The 23,476-nt window shown below is 39.9% G+C and overlaps 1 protein-coding gene across 1 annotated transcript in view; it reads left to right on the top strand.

The window, feature by feature from the left end:
- The window catches only part of nlk2 (nemo-like kinase, type 2), a 93,088-nt gene that overhangs the window by 56,140 nt on the left and 13,472 nt on the right, over window positions 1-23,476 (top strand). The window contains exons 5-7 of the mRNA XM_084951761.1: window positions 16,717-16,802; window positions 21,154-21,363; window positions 21,617-21,718. Of these exons, the coding sequence (XP_084807887.1) occupies window positions 16,717-16,802; window positions 21,154-21,363; window positions 21,617-21,718 (398 nt within the window). The remainder of the gene's footprint in view (window positions 1-16,716; window positions 16,803-21,153; window positions 21,364-21,616; window positions 21,719-23,476) is intronic.

Below are 23,476 nucleotides of genomic sequence, written 5' to 3'. Positions count from 1 at the left end.
GGCTGGGCCACGCTATGAATTCTGGGATATGGTAGGCCACAAAGGATACACCCGACCCATCCTTCAAATTCGGGGAAAAGGAGGACGCGTTTGTCGGCTGCATTCGGAGGAGTCTACAAATTTGGACAGCCTTGGCGCGTCACTGTGAGGTAATCGGTCTACAAATGCGGCCTCAGGAGGATGCAGCAGATGAATTTGGACACCCCCTTTGTCTTGTTTACTCCTGGGATGCAGCTTGATGTCATTCATTTGGAGCGGGTGGCTGATGATTGCTCAGTTCCGTAGTCAGTGTCTGTAGCTTGTAGGTCTTGTCAATGATCTCACTAAGGGGTCTTGCATATGTAGAACAGCAGTTGGGACAGATCATCTCCTTGGTAGCTCCTACACCTGATGTTGACATGTTCCGTGGGTTGGCCTCTAGTGTTGTTCGCCACATCCCCATTGAATTCCTGATATTGTATAGTTCTAGGCATTCCAGGATCCATGTGTGGGGCATCGAGTCATAACACCTTTCTGCAGCTCCAATAGTTTTGCTAACTTCCCTCTGCACTACATTGATCTTCGCCCCTAGTCTCCTTCTCCATAGGGGATGGTGATCCTTGTGGCTGTTCATCTTATAGCCAAAAGTGATCACTGTTGTCGTGGTGTAGATCTGCTGATTCGTTTTGGTAATAGCCATTTTAGGGATTTTCTGTAATGCTGCATTCACATCTTCTAGTAGACCTTCAGAGGGTATTTCATATAGTCTTGGTAATTGGCCATCAAGGGTCAGGTTTTCCAGGTTCGCCATGATCCTATCTCTCAGGTCAGCTGCTCTCGCACTCAATGTACGTTCAGTCATATTTTTGGGGCTTGGTATGTAATTTTGTGATGATGATAGGGAGGAGGCCCTGGGGTAGACCCAGGACACGCTGGAGAGATTATATCTCTCGGGCTGGCCTGGGAACGCCTTGGTGTTCCCCCGCATAAGCTAGAGGAGGTGGCTGGGGAGAGGGAGGTCTGGACTTCTCTGCTTAGGCTGCTGCCCCCGCGACCCGGCCCCGGATAAAGTGGAAGAAGATGGATGGATGGATGGGTGATGATGATAGCAGTTGCATCTTCCGAATATGAGCAGTTTTTCTCTGGGAAGACGACACTAGATGCAGAACTGTGTCTAAGATTACATGCTTGTGATCAGTAGGGCTGGGTAACGTCACTGATTTCTAGAATCGATTCGATTCAGATCCACAAGGTCCCGAATCGATTCGATCCACGATTCGGTTTGATTCGATTTTAATCTGGGAAATTTTGCCTCAGTCAGAAATATTATCATTTTGATCACATATCAGTACATTTCCATATTTTTATATCTATAAAAAGAAAGCTGACACTTGCAAGACTTTATCAAAAGTGTAAGCATCACAGCAGATGCCTTTGTGTCAAAGTAACTGAGGATAAAACACAGAAAAACCATGAAGGCGACTTTTATAGCAGATAACCTTAAAAATGTTCTGCAGTAGATCAAAAATGAAAGAAAGTCATTAATCAAAATATGAACATTACCTGATGCTGCTGAAGTGAAGCAGAGCAAAGTTACAGAGGTTTTATTAGAGACGCAGCTAAGCGTTTTGCAATTTTGCATAATTTTAAAAAGTTAAAATTTGTTCAGTAGCCTATTGAACAGCAGAAATGAGGCTTTCTTTTCGGAAGTAAGTAAAAGGGAAAAGAAACAGCGGCCGACAGTGCCGTAAACAATGGATGACTTGCGCGTAATAAGCAAGCGAATAATGCAGAAAAAAGATTTTTGGATGGGAACCTGTTCTTGAAGTACAGAGAGAGAGAGAGAGAGAGAGAGAGAGAGAGAGAGAGAGAGACCGCGAGCTCTGCATGAAGTGTGATTTTTTTTTTTTTTTTTTTTTTTAAATCTTATCGTGGTGGAAGCAAAACAGCAAACTAAGAGGGCATTCATGACGATGTTTATGTGATGCAAAATGTGAAGTGTAGTTTGGATCTTCTCTTGTTGCTGGTTCAGTCAATATTGTTTGGAGAGAGATAAAAACCTGCAGCTTCTGAATCTAGTGCAAAAGGGGCGTTTACGCCCCTTTTGCACTAGATTCAGACTTGTGTTTACACAAAGCGCCGACCTGCTGATGGATCAGAATCGGTGAGCTGTCGGCTTTCAGCCCTGACCGTGTCCGTGCCGTTGGGTGAGAAAGCCACATCTCCGCGCTTTGTGTTTACGTCTTTGTGCAGAATCTGTGTACCTGCTCTCATTTACTGTTTTAGCTGTTTGGTGGTTGTTGAAATTTTGTGAGGTTTAACCTGAGATTCTGGTGTTTCGGGCAAAATAAATTTATATTTAAAAATCGATTCAGGATTTTAATGAATCGATATCACGTTATGCAAGCTAGAATCGATTTTAATCGATAAATCGATAATCAAAACCCACCCCTAGTGATCAGTAGTAGATTAGACAAAAAAGTGTTTAGATAAGCCGAGAGTAAAAACTAAATCCGGTGTGTGGCCACCATTATGTGTAACATGTTACACTAAATTAAATGCCTTTGCAATGTTAAGAAATTCTGTCACAGTGCAGTTAGAGGGATCATCAATATGTAAATTAAATTCACCCACCAAATTGATTTTATCTAAATTAACAGTAACAGATGAGAGGAGATTAGGGAATTCATTAATTCAAGAAATTATTGCAGGATTTGGAGGTTGATAAATTACAATATAGCAACCTGGATATTCACATCGAATTTTATAAGATAGTAATTCAAAGGAATTAAAATAACCAGGATTAAACTGCACACAATATAGATAATTCTTATAATTATCTAAATGGTGCTATTCCCCCCACCATAGCCTGAGCACCTCAGGGGATTCAAGAACTTGTAACTTGGTGGACAAAGTTTTGAGGGGTAACATGCAACAGTTGCCTGGTTTGAAAATGTCTAATTTTTAAGGGATGACAAAATTGTAGGAATGATTTGTTAGATAAGGATGTACTGTTAAAGGGGGTAATAATTGCAGGAGAGACCGGCTTAAGAGGAAGAGGCTTACAGCGCATAGTAATTAGATTACTGAGTCTGGTTGTACAAATACTGGCAAAGACTTTTTTTTTTTTTTTTTAATTTATGCATTATAATCAATGGAATTAGTAAAGATGAATACTTTAGAACTGAGAAAACAGGTGAAGTAGCAGTATAATAGTGGTTATGCAGTTTAGTAGTGAAATGCTTGTTTAGTAGTGATGGCAAGAAAATATCAGTTCTAGTGACGGAGTTGCAGATAGCGAGATTTTCCCTCATGCTTTAGGGGTCCTACATGAGTGAAGGATTAATTCAGTACTTGAACCTCAGTGGTTCTGGATGAAGGTGATCTTGTTTAAAAAGTTCAATGTGTAGCTGACCCAGACTGTTGAACTTTATGTCACCATAACAGGGGGGCAGCAGCGGACCACAGTTAATGGATTGCTTTCTGGTGTTCTGCAGACTTTCCACAAGGTGCATAAAGTCTTGTTTGAGGGTCTCTGACTGACGTTGTTTCAAGTCATTAGTGCCGACATTGAAGAGACGCTGTGGTGAGTTTCAACGGCTGAAGAGAGGTCGGAGTAATATTCTTCATACCGGCTCTTAGGATAGCAAAAGATATGGTCGCCAAGTGTTGAACCATAAAGGTGCCAACAACGATCACTTTAGGTAGACACGGCCTTGAGGAGGTGGTGATGGGTAGCTTGGGGGCATGACCACATGTGGGCTCTGAGATGCAGCTGTGGGGGCAGCAGGAGCAGCATCAGCAGCACCTGGCAGTGAAAAACGCTGATCCCTGAATTCTAGAAGAGGGAGACATCTAGGTGTCTGCGCTGGAGCTAGGCAGCCTGGAGGAGTAGTGGCAAGGAAACCCAGGGCACTGCCGGGTCCTGCACATTTTCCAGCGGGTAAAATTTGTTCACCAGCTGAATAACCTCTGGGTGTAGACAGACCGGACGTCTAGTCAGCTGCAGCCCTTTACCAGGAACCACGACTGCGACTTGCAGTGTGTGAAGCAGACTTCAGACTTTGGCTTTGCCCCAAGGACATGCTACATTTCATCAGCCAGAGCCAGGAGATTGGCTGAGATGACTGGCTGTCCTCCAGTGGTGGCAGAACCAGACCAGGGGAATGTGGCATCACAGGGAGCTCCCGAGACAGAGCACAGGGTGGAGTTGCACCTGTCGATGTTGGCACAGCAGGAGATCCATAGGGAAGCAAGTGCTTTGCTTGTGTGGTGGCCACATATGAAATCTGTGAAGCTCATCCTTCATAAGTTCCTGCTTCAGTCGCCAGATATCCTTTTGTAACTGTAAGTATGCTGGTAGGCAATGACCATAGCTTGAGGGCAGCAAACAGCTGACAGACAGGGTGAAAACAGGAGATGAACCAATTCAGCATGCTTCAGTGTGTGTGGGTCAGCAGTGGTGGCACTGTAAGAGGTGAAAGGGTGCCAACCAGTTTCAAAAAGAAATTATGTTTCAAAAACCATTCAAGATTTTGTGAATCCAAAAAACTATGCAACAGTGCTTTTGAAATGGCCAGCTGGTTCACCAGCTGACACTCAGGGCAGGACACACCATCGGCACACGTCCCCCCCCGGCCAATAAAATCGGAGCACTATTCACCTCAGTTTTTCCATATCTCATATGCCCCACCTTGGAGTTCTGAGCTGGCTTTTTGACACCAGCAACTGGGTGTGTTCTTCTTCTGTGTGAGTGTCACGACTCACTTGATACATTTACTCTCTAATAAACACAAAATGCAAGTAGATCAGTGTTATGTCAGGGTCATGTTCTTGACAGTTTTCATCATTTGGTCAATGGCTGACCAGAGTGTCATCACAATATTGCTCTAGTAGAAAATCTCTCTTGGAGTGAACTATTGGAGCCAGTGGGGCCTCCTGAGAAGCCCCCGCTGTCTCATCCTCCCCAGAGTCGGCGACGTACACCTAGCGTCACCACTGAGCGCATTGCAGACACTACACACCCCTATCAGTGGTGAACGTATCTCCACACACTGCCCCAACAGATTATTAAACCCTGGCCAATCTGTCTTCCCAGTTAAGGGATGCGTTAGGCGAGAGCTAATCCCGACTTTGACTCCGTTATATTTTAGTTGTAGCGGCACTATCCGTTCTGGACCGGGGAAAGGTGTTTGAGGGTTAGCAATATAGAACACCTGTGCCACCTCTTAGCAAGCATACTGATGCAAGTGTCTCGGCTGCCTCCGACAACAACTGTGCCAGCAGCTGGGTTGGCTGCAGAGACTTTGGCTCTACCATGCCTAGTTGGGTATGGCACCACTATAAAAAGGAGTGGAGGCACACGTACATGTACGAATATATATGTACAGTTGGTGAAAAAGTGTTTGCCCCCTTCCTGATTTCCTAGGGTTTTGCATATTTGTCACACTTACATGTTTCAGATCATCAAACAAATGTTAATATTAGACAAACATAACCCAGGGTAATACAAAATGCAGTTTTTAAATGATTTCATTGATTAAGGGAGAAAAGTTATTCAAACCTACTTGGTCCTGTTTTTTAAAAAAAAAAAAAAAAAAAAAAAAATTGCCCCTCTTGTTAAATCATTAAATAACTGTTATTAACTACTGTGACACAGGACCCACATACAGACACTTCTGGGTTGTGATTATAATTGTGCTTTATTCAAAACAATGTCTCTTCTCCTGTGGTTTCTGGCACCAGTCTCAGACGCTGTCATTCCGTCGCTCCCAGTGTGTGCGTCCTCTTCTTCTCACTGCCAAAGACATAATTCAATTTTCAATTCAATTCAATTCAATTCAATTTTATTTATATAGCGCCAAATCACAACAAAAGTCGCCTCAAGGCGCTTCATAGATACAGAGAAAAACCCAACAATCATATGACCCCCTATGAGCAAGCACTTTGGCGACAGTGGGAAGGAAAAACTCCCTTTTAACAGGAAGAAACCTCCGGCAGAACCAGGCTCAGGGAGGGGCGGCCATCTGCTGCGACCGGTTGGGGTGAGAGAAGGAAGACAGGATAAAAGACATGCTGTGGAAGAGAGACAGAGGTTAATAACAGATATGATTCAATGCAGAGAGGTCTGTTAACACATAGTGAGTGAGAAAGGTGACTGGAAAGGAAAAACTCAATGCATCATGGGAATCCCCCGGCAGCCTACGTCTATTGCAGCATAACTAAGGGAGGATTCAGGGTCACCTGGTCCAGCCCTAACTGTATGCTTTAGCAAAAAGGAAAGTTTTAAGCCTAATCTTAAAAGTAGAGATAGTTTCTGTCTCCCGAATCCAAACTGGAAGCTGGTTCCACAGAAGAGGGGCCTGAAAACTGAAGGCTCTGCCTCCCATTCTACTTTTAAATACTCTAGGAACAACAAGTAGGCCTGCAGAGCGAGAGCGAAGTGCTCTAATAGGGTGATATGGTACTACAAGGTCATTAAGATAAGATGAGGCCTGATTATTTAAGACCTTGTATGTGAGGAGCAGGTCTCCTCACATACATAAGACAGGTCTCCCTCATTAAACAGTCCTGTGCATCTGTTCCCTCCCCGCCTCCGTGCCGCCCTGTGAGCTCACTGCATCACCCCTTCTCTGCAGCAGGCCAAAGACCACACCCCCACCACACCACGTTTTGGAAAGCTGAGCTCAGCTTCACAAAGCACACTCAGGTGTGATTGAATGAAGAAATCACTTACATAGAACGTGTCTGACAAAGTGAAGAAGGCTAAAACATTTCAAAAAGTAACACATTGTGCCATGATCTAACGAAACACCTGAGGTACAAAGTTACTGATTTCTGGAAAGGGTTACAAAGCCATTTCTAAGGCTATGGGACCCCAGTATACCGTAGTGAGAGCCATTATACCAAATGGAGAAAACTTGGAACGGTGGCAAAGTTTCCCAGGAGTGACTGGCCTACCAAAATTAGTCCAAGAGCACATTGACGAGGTCCAGGCCACAACAACTGTGGTTTTTTTTATTGAACAACAATAAAAAAAACGCAGGTTTTACATGTCTCAACTAAGGTCAGAGTTCATGATTCAGAAAAAAAAGACTGGGCAAAATGGAATTGGGAGAGTTCAAGGAGAAAATCACTGCTGCCCAAAAACAACACAAATGCTCGTCTTTTATTTGCCAAAAACATCTTATTGATCCCCAGGACTTTTGGGAAATTACTCTGTGGACTGACAAAGTAAAAGTTGAACATTTTGGAACGTTTGAGTCCCATTACATCTGTAATAAAAGAACACAGCATTTTAGAAAAAGAACTTCATAGCAACAGTAAAATGTGTCAGTCATAGTATAATGGCCTGGGGCTGTTTTGTTGCCTTAGCACCTGGAAACCTGCTGCAGTAAATAAACCATGAATTCTGCTGTGTACCAAAACAAACTGAAGGAGAATGTCCAGCTATCTATTCGTGACCTCAGGCTGAAGTGGACTTGGGTTATGCAGTGGGACAATGATCCAGAACACATCAGCAAGTTCACCTCCGAATAGCTTAAGAAAAACAAAATGAAGAGCGGCCTAGTCAAAGTCTTGACCTGAATCTGATTGAAATGCTGAGGAATGACCTTAAAAAGGCACTTCATGCTTGAATACCCTCCAGTGTGGCTCAGTTACAATTCTGCAAAGATGAGTGGGCCAAAATTCCTCCACAGCACTGTAAAAGACTCATTGCCACTTATCATAAATGCCTGATTGCGGTTGTTACTACTAAGGGTGGCCCAACCAGTTATTAGGTTTTACGGGGCATCACTGGTTCACACAGGGCCTTTTTCCCCCCTCAATAAACACCTTCATGTAGAAACTGCATTTTGTGTTTACTTGTGTTATTTTGTCTAATATTTTAAATTTGTTCAATGAGCTGAAACAATGAAGTGTGATATCTATCTATCAATCTATCAATCAATCTATCAATCAAAACACCCCAGTTATTTATTCCAGTTTAAGTCCAATGAATAGCTTGAAATGGTAAAAAGGTAAGTGGTAAACTAAAAGAGTTATAAAGGTAAGAGTTTTGAAGGTAAGGTTAAGGTTACCCAAAACTGAAAAGTAATGTACACTTCAGTTATAGAATTATACAAAAAGGCCTTTTTCATGGAACACAAAATGGGTTCACAATTTAAAGGTGTTCTGCAGCAGTGGAGGTTGATCGAGCCTTGAAAGCTGGTGCTACTAATTCCTACATGTTTTCCAGCTTTTTTAGATAACGTGCAACCCCCTCTGTCTGCTTAAAAGCAGTGTTGGAACACACTGTGGTACCATACCGTTGTGACCATCATTTGAGCAGTGTTGTACTTCAGAAAGTAGTGTGTTGCGAAAAAGGCAATTAACAATGGAAGAGAGACAGAACATCATAACAGTTAAAAATGTAGGTCTTTCCTACACAGAAAGTGCACAGAAAGTCAAGGCGTCAGTAAGTACAGTTTCCTTCAAAAGGACCTCGGAAACTGGGGTAATTCTGACAGGAAGAGGTCTGGCAGCCCCAAAGCCACAACTGAATCACAGGACAAGTTTCTGAGAGTTAACAGCTTGCATGACTGGTGGCTCATAGTACAACAGCTTAATAGTGGTCATAGTAAACAAGTCTCAGTTTCAACCATGAAGAGAAGACTTCGAGCTGCAGGTTTGACAGGACGAGTTGAGGCAAGAAAGCTGTTGCTAAGATGTCAGAATAAGACAAAGAGGCTTGCCTGGGCCATGAAACACCGCCATTGGATTACTGAAGAATGAAAGAAGGTATTGATGAATCAAAACGTTAAATGCACGATCTTTGCACATCATTGAGTAGGCAAAAGGATGGTTCCACAGTGTGTAGCATCAACTGTCAAACATGGAGGGGGAAGGTGTGATGATCTGGCACTGTTTTGCTGAATCCAGGGTCAGTGACCTGTAAAGAGTGAGAGGCACCCTGAAACAAAACGGCTACCACAGCATTTTGCAGCCCTCAAAGGTGGCTAATTAGATGAGTCAAAAGTTTAGAACACATTTTGGTCTATAAATTCATTCTTTTTTTTGACTCCAACTGCTTATTTGTACTATGCTTTTATTTCAGAGTGCAATGACACATTAAGCGGCATAATTTTCAATTTAAAAAAAAATAGAAAAATTGGGGTGTTCTAAAACTTTTGGCAGGTTTTGTCTGGCTTAGGGCTGCTCAATTAATCGAATTTTAATCTCGATTACGATCTGGGCTTTCAACGATTATCATCGATTACTAGCACCTCCCTCATGCTTTACTCTCGCGCTGCTCCGTGTGACAAATCGAGCGCACCTCTCTGCGTTTCGAACACCTGTCACAACACATTAAGAGGACCCGAGGGAAGCTCGGAAAGCTAAGCAGAAGTTATTTGGAGAGGAGAGTGACTGCCGTTGGTTGAAAAGAGGTAAAAAAAACCTTCAATGGTGTGGAAACATTATGGGTTCGCGGAGTCAGACGTGGATCAAGTAGACATAGTGTGTAAACTTTGCTACAGTGTCGTAGCTGCACCACAGAGCAACACTGCAAAGTTCACTAAACATAGATGTTTACACTTTTCATTTATTTTTTATATTGCAAACATTTGCACTGTTATCAGTATTTGCACACTATTTTATATTATTTTTTGACAATCTTTAAAGTCATTATTCAACACATTGTTTTTGTTAAATAAATATCGTCAAATAATCGAGATCTCAATTTCAGTGAAAATAATCGTGATTATCATTTTTGCCATAATCGAGCAGCCCTAGTCTGGCTACTTTTTTTTTTTTTTTTTTTAGCTTTTTTATTTTGGGTGTTGTTTTTAGCAAAGTCCAATCTAACCTTTCTATTCTTGAGGCTAATAAATGGCTTACACCTTGGAGGTGAACCCTCTGCATTTACTTTCATGCAGTCTTCTCTTTACAGTAGACTTGGATACTCCTATCTCCTTTAGTGTTGTTCACTTTTTTGGCTGTTGTGAAGGGGTTTCTCTTCACCATGGAAATGATTCTGCGATCATCCATCACTGTTGTCTTCCGTGGACGTCCGATACTTTTTGCTTGCTGAGTTCACCAGTGCTTTCTTTGGTTTTCAGGATGTACCAATCTGTAGATTTTGTCACTCGTAATATTGTAGCAATTTTTTTAATGGGTTTTTTTTTCTTTCCTCTTTGCACCTTAAGGGACGGCTTGTTTCAAATGCATGGAGAGTTCATTTGACCACATGTTGTCTGTTCACAGCAAATCATCCAAAAATCATCCAATTTCAATATGGATGCCCTCAAATGAAAGCTCAGAGGCTTCACATTATGTCCATCTCTATTATATACCTATATTTGAAGTTTGTGTCAGTGTCCAAATATATGGACCTAACTGTGTGTGCGCGCGTATATGTGTATAAAATTGCTTTTGACTTTGTGTGGATTAGAGAAAGAAAAAAAAACAGATTCACACCCCACCCCAAGTCAAGTAAAAATGTTTGCTATGTACACATTCCACCCTTTAAAATAAACAGTTCACTGGAGTCATCAAAATGAGTTTATGTGGCTCAGGACATGGAGCAAGTCATCTACTACTTGGAAGGTTGTTGGTTTGATCCCTGCCTGGTCCAATCTGCGTGCCAAATATCCTTGGGCAAGATGCAAACTTACTCTTTGATGCATCCACCAGAGTGTGAATGTTAGATTAAAAAAAACCCCACTTAAGCATATAAATAAGTTTTGAGTGCTCACATAAAGTACAAAAGTACTATAGAAGGACCAGTCCACATGTACACTTTTGACCACAATTATATGTTGCTTTAAAACCTGTATATCTTTCAGGTTTTTAGATCCTTCCCATCTAATAGGCACTAATGCCATCAGAGATGTAGACTGTGAACTGAGGAGTGATTTTTTTTCTTCTTCTGTGTGTTAAAAGCCGGTCAGCCTCTTCCCTCTTTAGTCTGGAGGATGCGGTGTGCACATTCTCCAAAAAGCATCCAGTATCAGTGTTTAGCCATGTCCCTTAAGCACATATTTCTTTACTTCTCAGAAAGTCTGCTAGTCTTTCATGTTACTAACCAGTTGCTAGTTGACCTAATTAATTGTAAAATTTTCCTCAAGCTATTTTTTTTAGTATCAGATGCTTTTCCAGCTTTTTGTTCCTTATTGTTGCAGCTTTTGAGGGAAGTTGCTGCCATCAAATTCAAAATTTGGTAATATTTTCATAAAATTGGGCATGTATGTCTTTTTAAATATTTGCTGTTCTATTGTGAATAAAATGTGTTTCCAAGTTGCAAATAATTGCATCTTTTACTTTTTAAATAGTTTTGACATAACTCAAAAAAGACATCACCTAGCATTTTGAAATTGATACCATAGGTACATCTCCAAAAAGTCGCAGATGAGTTTGAATCTCAGATGACAAAACTTGTGAATTTGATAGCTCAAGAAGCCTTTTCACATTTATAACATAGGTCAATCTACTAGGAGCCTGAAAGCTTTCAGTATTTTTGCAATTTTTTTTTTTTAACACCCAGTCCAAGTGTCACAATCTAAAACCAAGACGTTATCAATATCAGAAGGAATCCTGGCTGGCAATTATAAAATATAGGTAATATAAAGATTTTTCATATGCTATAATGAATTAAAAAACAAATAAACATCTATCCCACATTGTTATGTTTCTCTTAAAACTTTAGCAAGTTTTTTAGAACAATAATCACCATCCTTTGGGTGGCGCTCGCACTTGGTGTTGGCTCTTTCTCTGGTAGAGTATCACTTCTTGTTCCTGTTCCAGTGCACAGTGGTATTTTTGTGTATATCACTCTTTTGATTCATTCTCTAATTGTTTTCACAGTATTCACTCACTATGTCTTTAAGGATTGCTTAGCTTAGCTTAGCTTGCAGTGGACTCGTTAGGAGCATGGCCTCTTCACCTGTCCCTCCTACACTTTCCTTCTCATTGTGTCAGATGTTTAGTTACTATTCGGTCTCCTTTGGTAATAACGATCCTTGTAATAAATATAGCCTTTTTGCAGCTCTGGAGGCCAGGATCACTGAATTGGAGACCCGACTTCATAACCTTGAAAAACAAATAGCTAGCCAGGGCCCTGTAGTCAGTTCAGCCGAAGGTAGTGTAGGCCCCGTTAGCTCTCCCCCGGCAGATTATTCCAAGCAACCGGGAAAACGGGTTATCTGGGTGACATCACCCATTCATGTGTCTAATTGTTGTTCCCCACTCAATGACACACCCAATGGTCTTCCAGCGTCCAGAGAAGGCAACACTGAAGGAAATTTAAAACTGCTGGCTAAGGGTAAATGTAAATTCCATAAAATTATACTTCATGTCGACAATAACACCCAGTTACATCAATCGGAGGTCACTAAAATTAATATTGAGTCCGAATGTAACTTTGCAAAACAATGTCGAACTATTAATTTTTTGTGGTTCCCTCCCCAATTGGAATTACATGTTTAGCACTTTTGTCTTAAACTGACGGCTGCCTGAGAGGTGTCCAAAAAAGACGTAGGCTTTATAGATAATTGGATAACCTTTTAGGGGAAACCTAGTTTTATTAGGAGAGAAGACATTCATCCCACTTTGGATGGAACAGCTCTCATTTCTAAAAATCTGGCCATATTTGAGCCAAACATTCCTTTAACATTAACTAGTAATGACTTCATAACTTCTTCACAAATAAAATTTTAACCATTTAAAAAAAATTACTCATAACCATTTTACAGACGTACAACTGCTTTGATATTTATTTGGACTCTTTTTCTCCAATTGATATTTCAATTCAATCTTTAACTTCAGCAATTATTTCCTCCAAACCATAAAGGTGTCTTTTACACCTCATTCTTACAAGACTGCTCAAAAAAGTCACAGAAGTCCTACCATTAATCAATGTTTAAATCTTAAATATGATCAACCTATCTCTATTAATCGGCTATATACCACAGGCCTTAACGCTGGCAGTGGTTAACCATTACTTAAAAACCCTTTACTTAACAAAGCTGTCTTGGCTCCAACCTTCTTTTTATCTCAGAAATTCTTGAAAGAGTAGTGGTAAAACAGATAATTGATATTCTGCAGAGCAATGGCTAATTAGTAGAGTTTCAATCAAGTTGCAAAGCTCATCAAAGTATAGAAAGGCTTTGTGAAGGTTATAAATTATCTTTTATGGCCTCTGACAGTGGACTTATCTCTGTGCTTGTTCTGCTAGACCTCAGTGTTTGATACTGTTTACAACAGTATTTTATTACAGCAATTAGAGCATGCTATAGATATTAAAGGTGCTACACTGCAGTGCTTTGAATCATATCTATCTAATAGACTCAAATTTGTTTATGTAAATGAAGAGTTCTCTTCACACACTCAGGTTAATTATGGAGTTCTACAGGGTTCTGTGCTAGGACCAATTCTGTTTCCCTTAGGTTGTATCATGATGCTTACTCTGGATGGCGTTACAATGGCCTCCAGTAACACTGTCAGGAATCTTGTAGTCATTTTTGACCAGGATATGCTCCTCAATGCGCATATTCAGCAGATATGTAGGACTGCTTTCTTCCATTTGCGCAATATCTTTAAAATTAGAAACATCATATCATAGAGTGGTGCGGAAAGGCTTGTTCATTCATTTATTACTTCTAGGCTTGACTACTGTAATTCATTATTATTAGGATGTCCTAAAAAATCCCTGCCTTAAATTAATCCAAAATGCTGCAGCAAGAGTACTGACAGGGACTAGAAAGAGAGAGCATATCTCTCGTATATTGGCATCTCTTCATTGGCTCCCTGTTAAATCCGAAAACTAATTTAAAATCCTGTTCCTCACATACAGGGTCTTAAACAGTCAGGCCACATCTTATCTTAACAACCCTATAGTACCATATGGTACCTATTAGAGCACTTCACTCTCCGACTGCGGCCTTACCTGTGGTTCCTAGAGTATTTAAAAGTACAATGGGAGCCAGAGCCTTCAGTTTTCAGGCCCCTCTTCTGTGGAACCAGCTTCCAGTTTGGATTCAGAAGACAGGCACCCTCTCTACTAATAAGATTAGGCTTAAAACTTTCCTTTTTGCTAAATCATATAGTTAGGGGCTGGAACAGGTAACCCTGAGTCTTCCCTTAATTATGCTGCAATAGGTGTAGGCTGCTGGGGGATTTCCATAATCCACTGAGTGTTTCTTCTTCAGTCACCTTTTTCACTCACTATGTGTTTATAGCTCTTTGCATTTAATCATTAGTTATTATTAATATCTGGCTCTCTTCCACATCATGTCTTTGTCCTGTCTTCATCCGCTCACCCCAACTGGTTAGGGTTTAGGGTGGCTTCAGCAGATGGCAGCTCCTCCCTGAGCCTGCTTCTGCTGGAGGTTTCTTCCTGTTAAAAGTGGGTTTTTCCTTCCCACTGTCACCAAAGTGCTTGCTTATAGGGAGTCATTGTTGGGGATTTCTCTGTTTTCTTTGTATTATTGTAGGGTATTTAACTTAACTTAATATAAAGTGCCTTGAGGCAACTGTTGTTGTGATTTGGTGTTATATTAAAAACAATGAATTTAACTGAACTGAAAACAATACTTCATACTTTCCAGTTCTGTTTCTGTATATGCCATCCCGCACTATAGGTCATTTTGGTCTGACTTTTGTGTAAATTCCCACAAACAAGGAAATCCCCCCACAAGATAACACAGAATCATACTTACCCTTTCAGCATGTATCACCATGGCATCTTGTCCCATAGTTCATCCAGCTAAGAACTTTACAGCCCAATTTCAGTGACTCCTCTTCATACCTAGGAACTTTCAGAGAATCATTCTCACCATCCTTCGATCTGTCGTATCTATTCTTCGGAACTGTTTGCTTCACTCTATTCAGTTGTACAGCGAGTTCAGCCTCTCACTATAGCCTTGAAATTTCAAACTTCACGCCCAGAATATCACCCACAAGCAACAGTTCCCAGTCTACTCCTGCTCACTCCAAAACTATCCTTCAGGACTGAAGTGAGTCCCCCAAAACTCTTACTCACCTCAGTCCTCAGATCTGGATTCAGAAGTTAAGTCACTGTTCCCCCACAGTCAGGTGTTCCAAAAATAATTATACATCAAAAATTTCGATTGGACCATATCATGGGTACATTTGTATTTTTACCTTTGTGGAACTGTAAATGATTAAAAAGGCAATGTCCACATTTTAGACTTTTTTGAATGCAGGATATATTTTTAAATCCAATTTAACAGGAGGCAAGTATAAGCAGAATCTAATAATAATGACAATAATGAGAATAACAATAATAATGATAATAATCATCAAAAAATCATATCAGTTGAATTATACTTATCTAATTAACATACTCAGAACAAAGTCAGCATTGCTTTCACTCTTTCACAGTGATAATGTTCGAGAGGATGATGAGCATGCCTTTGCCACTGACTAAGGCAAATCTAGGTTCAAACTTTCAACTATTAGCTCATCTCCCAATCATAATGTCATTCATGCAGTGCCTTATCACCATATCAGTGCCTTAACTCTTTTCACATTTGCAAACCTCAATTCAATTTTATAAACATTGCAATGTTACCTTCAAAAGCAACCTAATTAGCTGGATAACTGCAGGTTGCTCTCCGATGCATGCATTGGAGTATAAATTTGTGTGAGTGCTTTGATACTTTCTGCTTGCACTTTCTTCTTTGCTTTAAGCAAGGGCCAGTGTCCCGCAGGTTTTAGATGCATCCTTGATCCAACACAGCTGATTTAAATGGCTAAATTACCTCTTCAGCGTGTCTTGAAGTTCTCAAGATGTAATGAACTAATCCTTTGTTTCATTTGTGTTGGCCCAGGGTGATATCTAAAACCTGTAGGACACCGGCCCTTGAGGCCTGGAGTTGGACACCCCTGACATATACCATACCATAGCACCTTTATTTATAAAGCACTTTAAAATAAAGCCAGGCTTCACAAAGTGTACATATACAAGAAGCATAAACAGAAAATAATATCAAACATGTTAAAAATAGAGAATTGGAAAAATAGGAAAAAAATAGATTCAACCCTTTAAAACGTACCAAAGACTTAAGCAAATAAATATGTTTTAAGAAGAGTTTTAAACTCCCCACAAAAATAGGAAAGTCAAGTGTGTCTGTGTGTGTGTGCTTCTACGGTTAAGGGGACACCTTCTCAGATGATAAAACATAGGTATGATCCTTCATGTCTTGAATCTGAAGGTGTAGGCACAAGTTAAAATTTGCCTCCATGCACGTGAATGCTTACAATTTCTTTTCTCTTTGGCTCTTGGCATGATACACGTGTGGTCAGTCTTTAGCCACATAAAACATGATGGAATAACAAAATCCATCTCAACCACTATATTCAAGATGGCAGGCCAACATGGCTGAAAGATAATTATACATTAAAATATACTGTATATATGATTACAGTATTCTTTTTTTCTATTAAACTAAAGAAAACTTTTGCTAGGTTTAAATATACTAAACTAATTTAAGGGGAAAAAAACCCAGCTGATTCTGAGGCAGCCAGTTAGGAATTGATTGATTTTTTTATATGAAACTGTTGTGGTAACAATTTTGAGTATTTTAACACTGTATAATTTTTTTTAAATATCAAACATCCTTATTTATAAATGAGCAGATACCTGTGAATTTCTGTGTAAGAACATGTAGCTCAGCCTGTTTGCACAAGTGATATCATGATTCATGAATTTGTCTGTTTCTACTCCACCATCACCAGGACTTAAGTACCTTCACTCTGCTGGAATTCTACATCGAGACATCAAACCTGGCAACCTCCTAGTCAACAGCAACTGTGTGCTCAAGGTGTGTGGGACAGGCAAGCATTAATCCTAACCCTATCTCTATGGCAAGGATTCTTTATGTGAGTTGTATGACAGGCATGTGACAGATAAAGAAATAAAAACTATGAATATTTATTGACAGTATAGATGATGATGTTTGTAGAGGAATGAAAAAAAAAACAAACAGATCACAGTTGATGGTAAAAATAAAATGGTAAATGGCCTGTGTTTGTATAGCGCTTTACTAGTCCCTAAGGACCCCAAAGTGCTTTGCACATCCATTTATCCACCCATTCACACACACATTCACACACTGGTGATGGCAAGCTACATTGTAGCCACAGCCACCCTGGGGCAAACTGACAGAGGCGAGGCTGCTGAACACTGGCGCCACCGGGCCCTCTGACCACCACCAGTAGGCAACGGGTGAAGTGTCTTGCCCAAGGACACAACGACCGAGACTGTCCAAGCCAGGGCTCGAGCCGGCAACCTTCCGATTACAAGGCGAATTCCCAACTCTTGAGTCACGATCGTCCAGTTGATGCCTAAAAGAACAGACCAGAGGGAAAAACAAAGTAGCACTTGGACCACACAGTTCTTTCCTGATGCAAGAACCACAGGATCTTCCAGCCCACTTACAGCAAGTATCTAGACTTTGGGAAGAAGCCAGAGTACCCGGAGAGAAGCAGACACCATAAAGATGATGAATTCGAACGCAGCACCTTCTTGCTGTGAGGCAGTAATGCTGCCTCCTCATATTCTATTCTTTTTCAGTTGTCTCTTCATAGACAACCTTGTCTACCTCAAATAAGGATAGTTTAATTCAAGCTCCAACAGATCTTCTTCACAATGACCTATTATACGAAACCCTGGTTTTATCAAAGACCATGACCCGGTTGCCACAGAGATGCCACCTTAAGTTCCTGTTCCTGTTCACCACTAGGAGAACAGAAACTTAAGGTATCAAAATTACATGCAGTCCATTAAGTTGGACAGTTCTATCTGCTACCCAATCATTCTGTTTTATTTTTCTCCTTTATCTTCACTCTTCCTGAAGTGACTTTTTAGGAATCCTAAAAGGTTGATTCTGTTCATCTGGATGTAGCGTTTTCAGTGGGAGAAACGTTTCGTCACTGACCTGTTGTCAGCTGAGACTTCTTAAGTCTCAGCTGACTACAGGTTTCCCCAATCTTATAAACAGTATATTTGCACAGTGATTGAAACTAGCCCACTAAATGAACAATGGGCTGTAGAGTCAGTTCCTTGATCATTAATATCCAAGTTGTCATGACCATTGTTCAACAACCACTGATCAAAGCCCATATCAAAGACCACTGATCATTGAGCTCCATGGCTTTTAAACCTCAAAACACGCTGCGCTAAAAATTGGTCCACCCCAAGGATCGGGTCCCCTGACACAAACAGAGTAATGTAGAGTATGCTGTGAAGTGCCAGGAGGTTTGCCATGATGTATATCGGGGAAACCAAACAACCTCTGGCGAAGCGGATGGCACAACACAGAAGAAGTAACTCATCAGGCGAGGACTCGGCAGTCTATTTACACTTACAGGCCAGTGGACACTCTTTCAGTGATGAGGATGTACACATCCTGGACAGGGAGGAATGCTGGTTTGAGTGGGGAGTCAAGGATGCCATTTACATGAAAAAGGAAAGACCATCTTTGAATCAAGGAGGGAGCCTAAGGGTACATCTTTCACCATCTTACAATGCTGTAATTGCAGCCAATCCCCATCATGACAATTTGCAAATTAATGATCAAGGAACTGACCTCACAGCCCATTGCTCATCAGTGGGCTAGTTTCAGTCATTGTGCAAAGGTACTGTCTATAAATTTGGGGAAACCTGCAGTCAGCTGAGACTGAAGAAGTTACTTGTGACAAAACGTTCTCCCAAATGCTACGTCCAGATGAACAGAATCAACCTTTTGGGATTTACTTACCTGGTTGATTGAGCATGCATCAAAACACTTTTCAGGAATGCTAATTCACTGCAAGTCATTGCAGTCTCCAGAGGTTGTTTAAAAAGTTTAAGATTAGGGCTTTGATTTGTGAGCACTGAAAACCTTTCCAGCTCTAACTGCAAAAGGCAAAAGTTGCCAGCACCATCACTTCTTTTCTTCCTCATTAGCTCTTCTTTTCTCCATTTATACTTGCAGCAAGATGCCAGTTTCATTTTCCTCTGTCCGTCAAATGCCAGTGACTCTTTTTTCTCTGTCTTTCTTTTTTTTAACGTTTTTGGGTTCCCGTTTCTAGCACTGGGAAGTTTAGATTTTCTCTGTCCCACTTACTAATTTTGTTGGTTTACAGTTCCTGGCACTGAGTTGCCAGATACACGTTCCTTCGCCAGAAGACATCTCTTCGAATAAGAGATGTGTTATTCCTGGCTTCAACCTAGTGTACATTTTCCAAATTTTCCATGTTTCTATTACATTTCTCACATCTATCGCTACCAGTGAATTAAAATGTGTATGGCAAAAGTCCTGTCCACCATCAGTCATCGTTAATTATTTAGAGTGGAACTTAGTTAGGGGTTTCTAACATGTTAGAGTTTATTCACTGTCAATTCAGTTTACAAAGATACAAGTTAATTGAGAGTATTTGAAGAAACTGCATGTGCTTTTCAGGGTAGAAAAAAGTATGATTTCAAACCTCAAAAGTAATCTTCTGTCATTGTTTATTTGGGACCAAATAAGAAAAGCTAACCATTAATATACACACATAGACTATGAAAGTATATGTTTATGCATGAGAAACAAAACATCAGTGAAACTCTACTACAGTCATGGCCAAAAGTTTTGAGAATGACACAAATATTTGTTTTCACAAAGTTTGCTGCTTCAGTGTTTTTAGATCTTTGTGTCAGTTGTATCTGTGATGTACTTAAGTATAATTACAAGCACTTCATAAGTTTCAAAGGCTTTTATTGACAATTACATCAAGTTCGTACAAAGAGTCAATATTTGCAGTGTTAGCTCTTCTTTTCCAGACCTCTGCAATTCACCTTTGTATGCTATCAATCAACTTCTGGGCCAAATCCTGACTGATGCCAACTCATTCTTTCATAATCAATGCTTGGAGTTTGTCAGAATAAGTGGGTTTTTGTTTGTCCACCCGACTCTTGAGGATTGACCACAAGCTCTCAATTGGATTGAGGTCTGTGGAGTTTCCTGGCCATGGACCCAACATTTCAATATTTTGTTCTCCAAGCCACTTAGTTATCACTTTGGCCTTATGGCACGGTGCTCCATCAGGCTGGAAAAGGCATTGTTCTCCACCAAATTGTTCTTGGATGGTTGGAAGAAGTTGCTGTTGGAGGATGTTTTGGTACCATTCTTTATTCATGGCTGTGTTTTTTGGCAAAATTGTGAGTGAGCCCACTCCCTTGGATGAGAAGCAGCCCCACAGATGTGGCATGAGACAAGACTGATGGTAGCACTTACCTCTTGATGCCCCAAACAATTGTAAAGAGGCTTTGTCAAAGAAAATGACTTTACCCCAGTCCTCAGCAGTCCACTTGCTGTACTTTTTGCAGAATATCAGTCTGTCCCTGATGGGTTTTTTTTTTTGGTTTTTTTTAGAGAAGTGGCTTCTTTACTGCCCTTCTTGACACCAAGCCATCTTCCAAAAGTCTTCACCTCATTGTGCGTGCAGATGCACTCACACCTGCCTGCTGCCATTCCTGAGCAAGCTCTGCACTGGTGGCACTCTGATCCTGCAGTTAAATCATCTTTAGGAGACAGTCCCTGTGCTCGCTGGCGCCCTGAAGCCTTCTTCACAACAATTGAACATATTTCCTTGAAGTTCTTGATGATCCAATAAATGGTTGATTTAAGTGCAATCTTAATAGCAACAACGTCCTTGCATGTGAAGCCCTTTTTATGTAACATAATGATGGCTGCACGTTTCTTTGCAGGTAACCATGGTTAAGAGGAAGGACAATGATTTCAAGCATCACCCTCCTTTTAACACATCCAGTCTGCTGTTCTAACTCAACCAGCATGACATAATGATCTTACTTGAGTTAACAAGAAGATTATTGAAATGATCTCAGTAGGTCCTTTTGTGGCAGTGATGCAATGCAGTTGAAATGGGTTTTGGGCGATTAAGTTCATTTTCGTGGCAAAGAAGGACTTTGCTTCATAAAAACTGAAGCAGCAAACTTTGTGAAAACCATTATTTGTGTCATTCTCAAATCTTTTGGCCATGACTGTACATGCTGGAGCACAGTGGGTGAGGGAGGCAGAGAGGAGACAAGAAATCTTGGCAAGATTGATGGATTTCAGAAGAAAGATGAATAAAAAGAAATCAGAAGATAAAAAGAGCTGCAGTAATCTCTGAATGGCTGTCTTTCAGATCTGTGATTTTGGCCTGGCCCGAGTGGAGGAGTCGGATGAATCAAGACACATGACTCAGGAAGTGGTGACACAGTACTACCGAGCTCCAGAAATCCTCATGGGGAGCCGCCACTACTCCAACTCAATTGATATCTGGTCTGTAGGCTGCATCTTTGCTGAGTTGCTAGGGCGACGCATCCTCTTCCAAGCCCAAAGTCCTATTCAGCAGGTAGTTGCTACTTAATTTAAATAAGATGACAAAAGATAATCTGCAAGGAATGAGAAATTTTTTGTCTGGAAAGATTTTTATACATAAAAGTAACAGTGTGTCCTTTTTTCCCTTTTTTTGTGTTAAAATGTTAAAAACAGAATCATTACCAGTCACCACCAGGATTAAATAAAAACCTCCTCCTTAAAAGAAAAACAGTCATGCAACAAACTGTTGTGTCTCAGTATACTGTGATGTGTGTGCTTTTGTGTAGCTGGATTTAATCACTGACCTGTTGGGGACACCTTCTATGGAGGCGATGAGGACGGCATGTGAAGGCGCTCGTGCACATATTCTCAGAGGACCTCACAAACAGGTCAAATAGTGCTTTTTTGCATCTGTTCTATGTGAAAAGACAAAACAATACAGATGAAACTGAAAGATCAGGTTAATTAAATTTTATTTTTTGTTGTAATTCCTCCTGTCATAGAAACAGCACTATGGACTTGACTTGACTGCAAAAGGGACAGGGTTTCTAGCCTGTAATCACAATTACAAGTTGGTCCATTTCATGTGTGCACAATAAACACACAAATCTGCGCACTCACAGCCACACGCTATCCTGTTATTAGTCTGGAACTCCTCAATGCAGTGTTAATTTCGTTGACCAATAATTTTCAACATAGTGTTCTTTTACTACTGTTTTTCTGACAAAAAAAAAGAAAACTAAATAAAAATGAATGAAAACAAAAACTATTAAGTTAATTATTTAAGTTAATTATTAAGTAATCTTCTTGTGCAGTAAGGTTAGACATGCACAATTTGATTTATCATTCCTATCACTGAGCTTTGTCACCTGATTTCATTGAATCTTCAAAGAAACAGAGTTACACCTCGGTAATAAAGTAATTTTGGGGTAACAAGGCAGAAATAAGAATGTAATAATGTGGTAATTAAATTTATTTCCACGTAATTACCAAAGTAATCATTAAATTTGAATTAAACTAAAATTATGTTATTTGGAAATAGTATTTTAAATACAAATGCTAAGATTCAAATAAATGGTGAAAATCCAGTGAAAAAGATCCAGTGAAAATAAATTTCTGGGGGTAATAATAGATGAAAAACTTAACTGGAGAGCTCACGTAAGACATATTCATACATATGTATGAATATGCAAAAATAGTGAACAAACTCACTATTTTTTGCAGTCTGAAATATTGAAAATTGCTGATCTATTGAAATTCCAAACAGCACAAATTCTATTCAAAGCAAAAAACAACGAACTGCCAGGTAATATTCAGAGTGTGTGTGTTTTTTTTTTAAAGAAGTTATAATTTAAGGGGTTTTTGTAACTTCAAAACAGGAAAGGTACGTACTACAAGAAAAAGCTTTTGTGTTTCTGTGTGAAACTGTGGAACACTTTGAATATGGAATTGAAGCGATGTCCAAACATAAAACAGTTCAAAAAGAGTTATAAAGATATGATTTTCTTCAACTACAAAGAAAGGCAAAATGTTAAAATTAAGTGAATGTCTCTATTTAGAAAATTTCAGGATGTGATATTGTAGTATATAGTATATATTATATCAGAAATCTGTTCACTATTTTTATTACAGATTATATCGGTAAGGAAGGTGACTAAATATTTACTGATAACTTATGGCAAAGAGATGGGATTAAATAAGTGTGTACTTCTTCCCACTCCCTTTCGAAATGTAAATGAATCAGAATAGAAGCAATATTGAAATGTATTGACTTTATTTTGTATAGTATTTTTTTTCTCTCTTATTTTCTTTACTAAATGTACCTGTATATTGTTTACATGTTCGAAATAAATTAACAAACAAACAAATAATACCACCTAATATCCAAGTAATGCACTGATATTTATTTATTGGATACTACGGGCCCAAAAACAAGGGGTAATAATGTGGAAACACAGCTCTGTAATGAAGTGGTAATAGCAGGGTAACAAGGCCGAAACAAGAATGTAAAAGTTATTACCACTCAATTGCCTGTGGTAGTTTCTGTTTAATAAAGAGGAAACAGAGCTGCAAAATGCAAAACTGCCTGTTTCTATTTAATAACATATTAATAACCTATTAAAGCTAACTTAAACAGTATGTGATTA

This window comes from Perissodus microlepis, chromosome 14, assembly GCF_051167445.1.
Source record: "Perissodus microlepis isolate ML-2025 ecotype Zambia chromosome 14, ASM5116744v1, whole genome shotgun sequence".
Taxonomy (NCBI): Eukaryota; Metazoa; Chordata; class Actinopteri; order Cichliformes; family Cichlidae; genus Perissodus; species Perissodus microlepis.
Note: the sequence above shows the minus strand (reverse complement) of the source record. Positions and strands in the feature narration are given on the sequence as shown.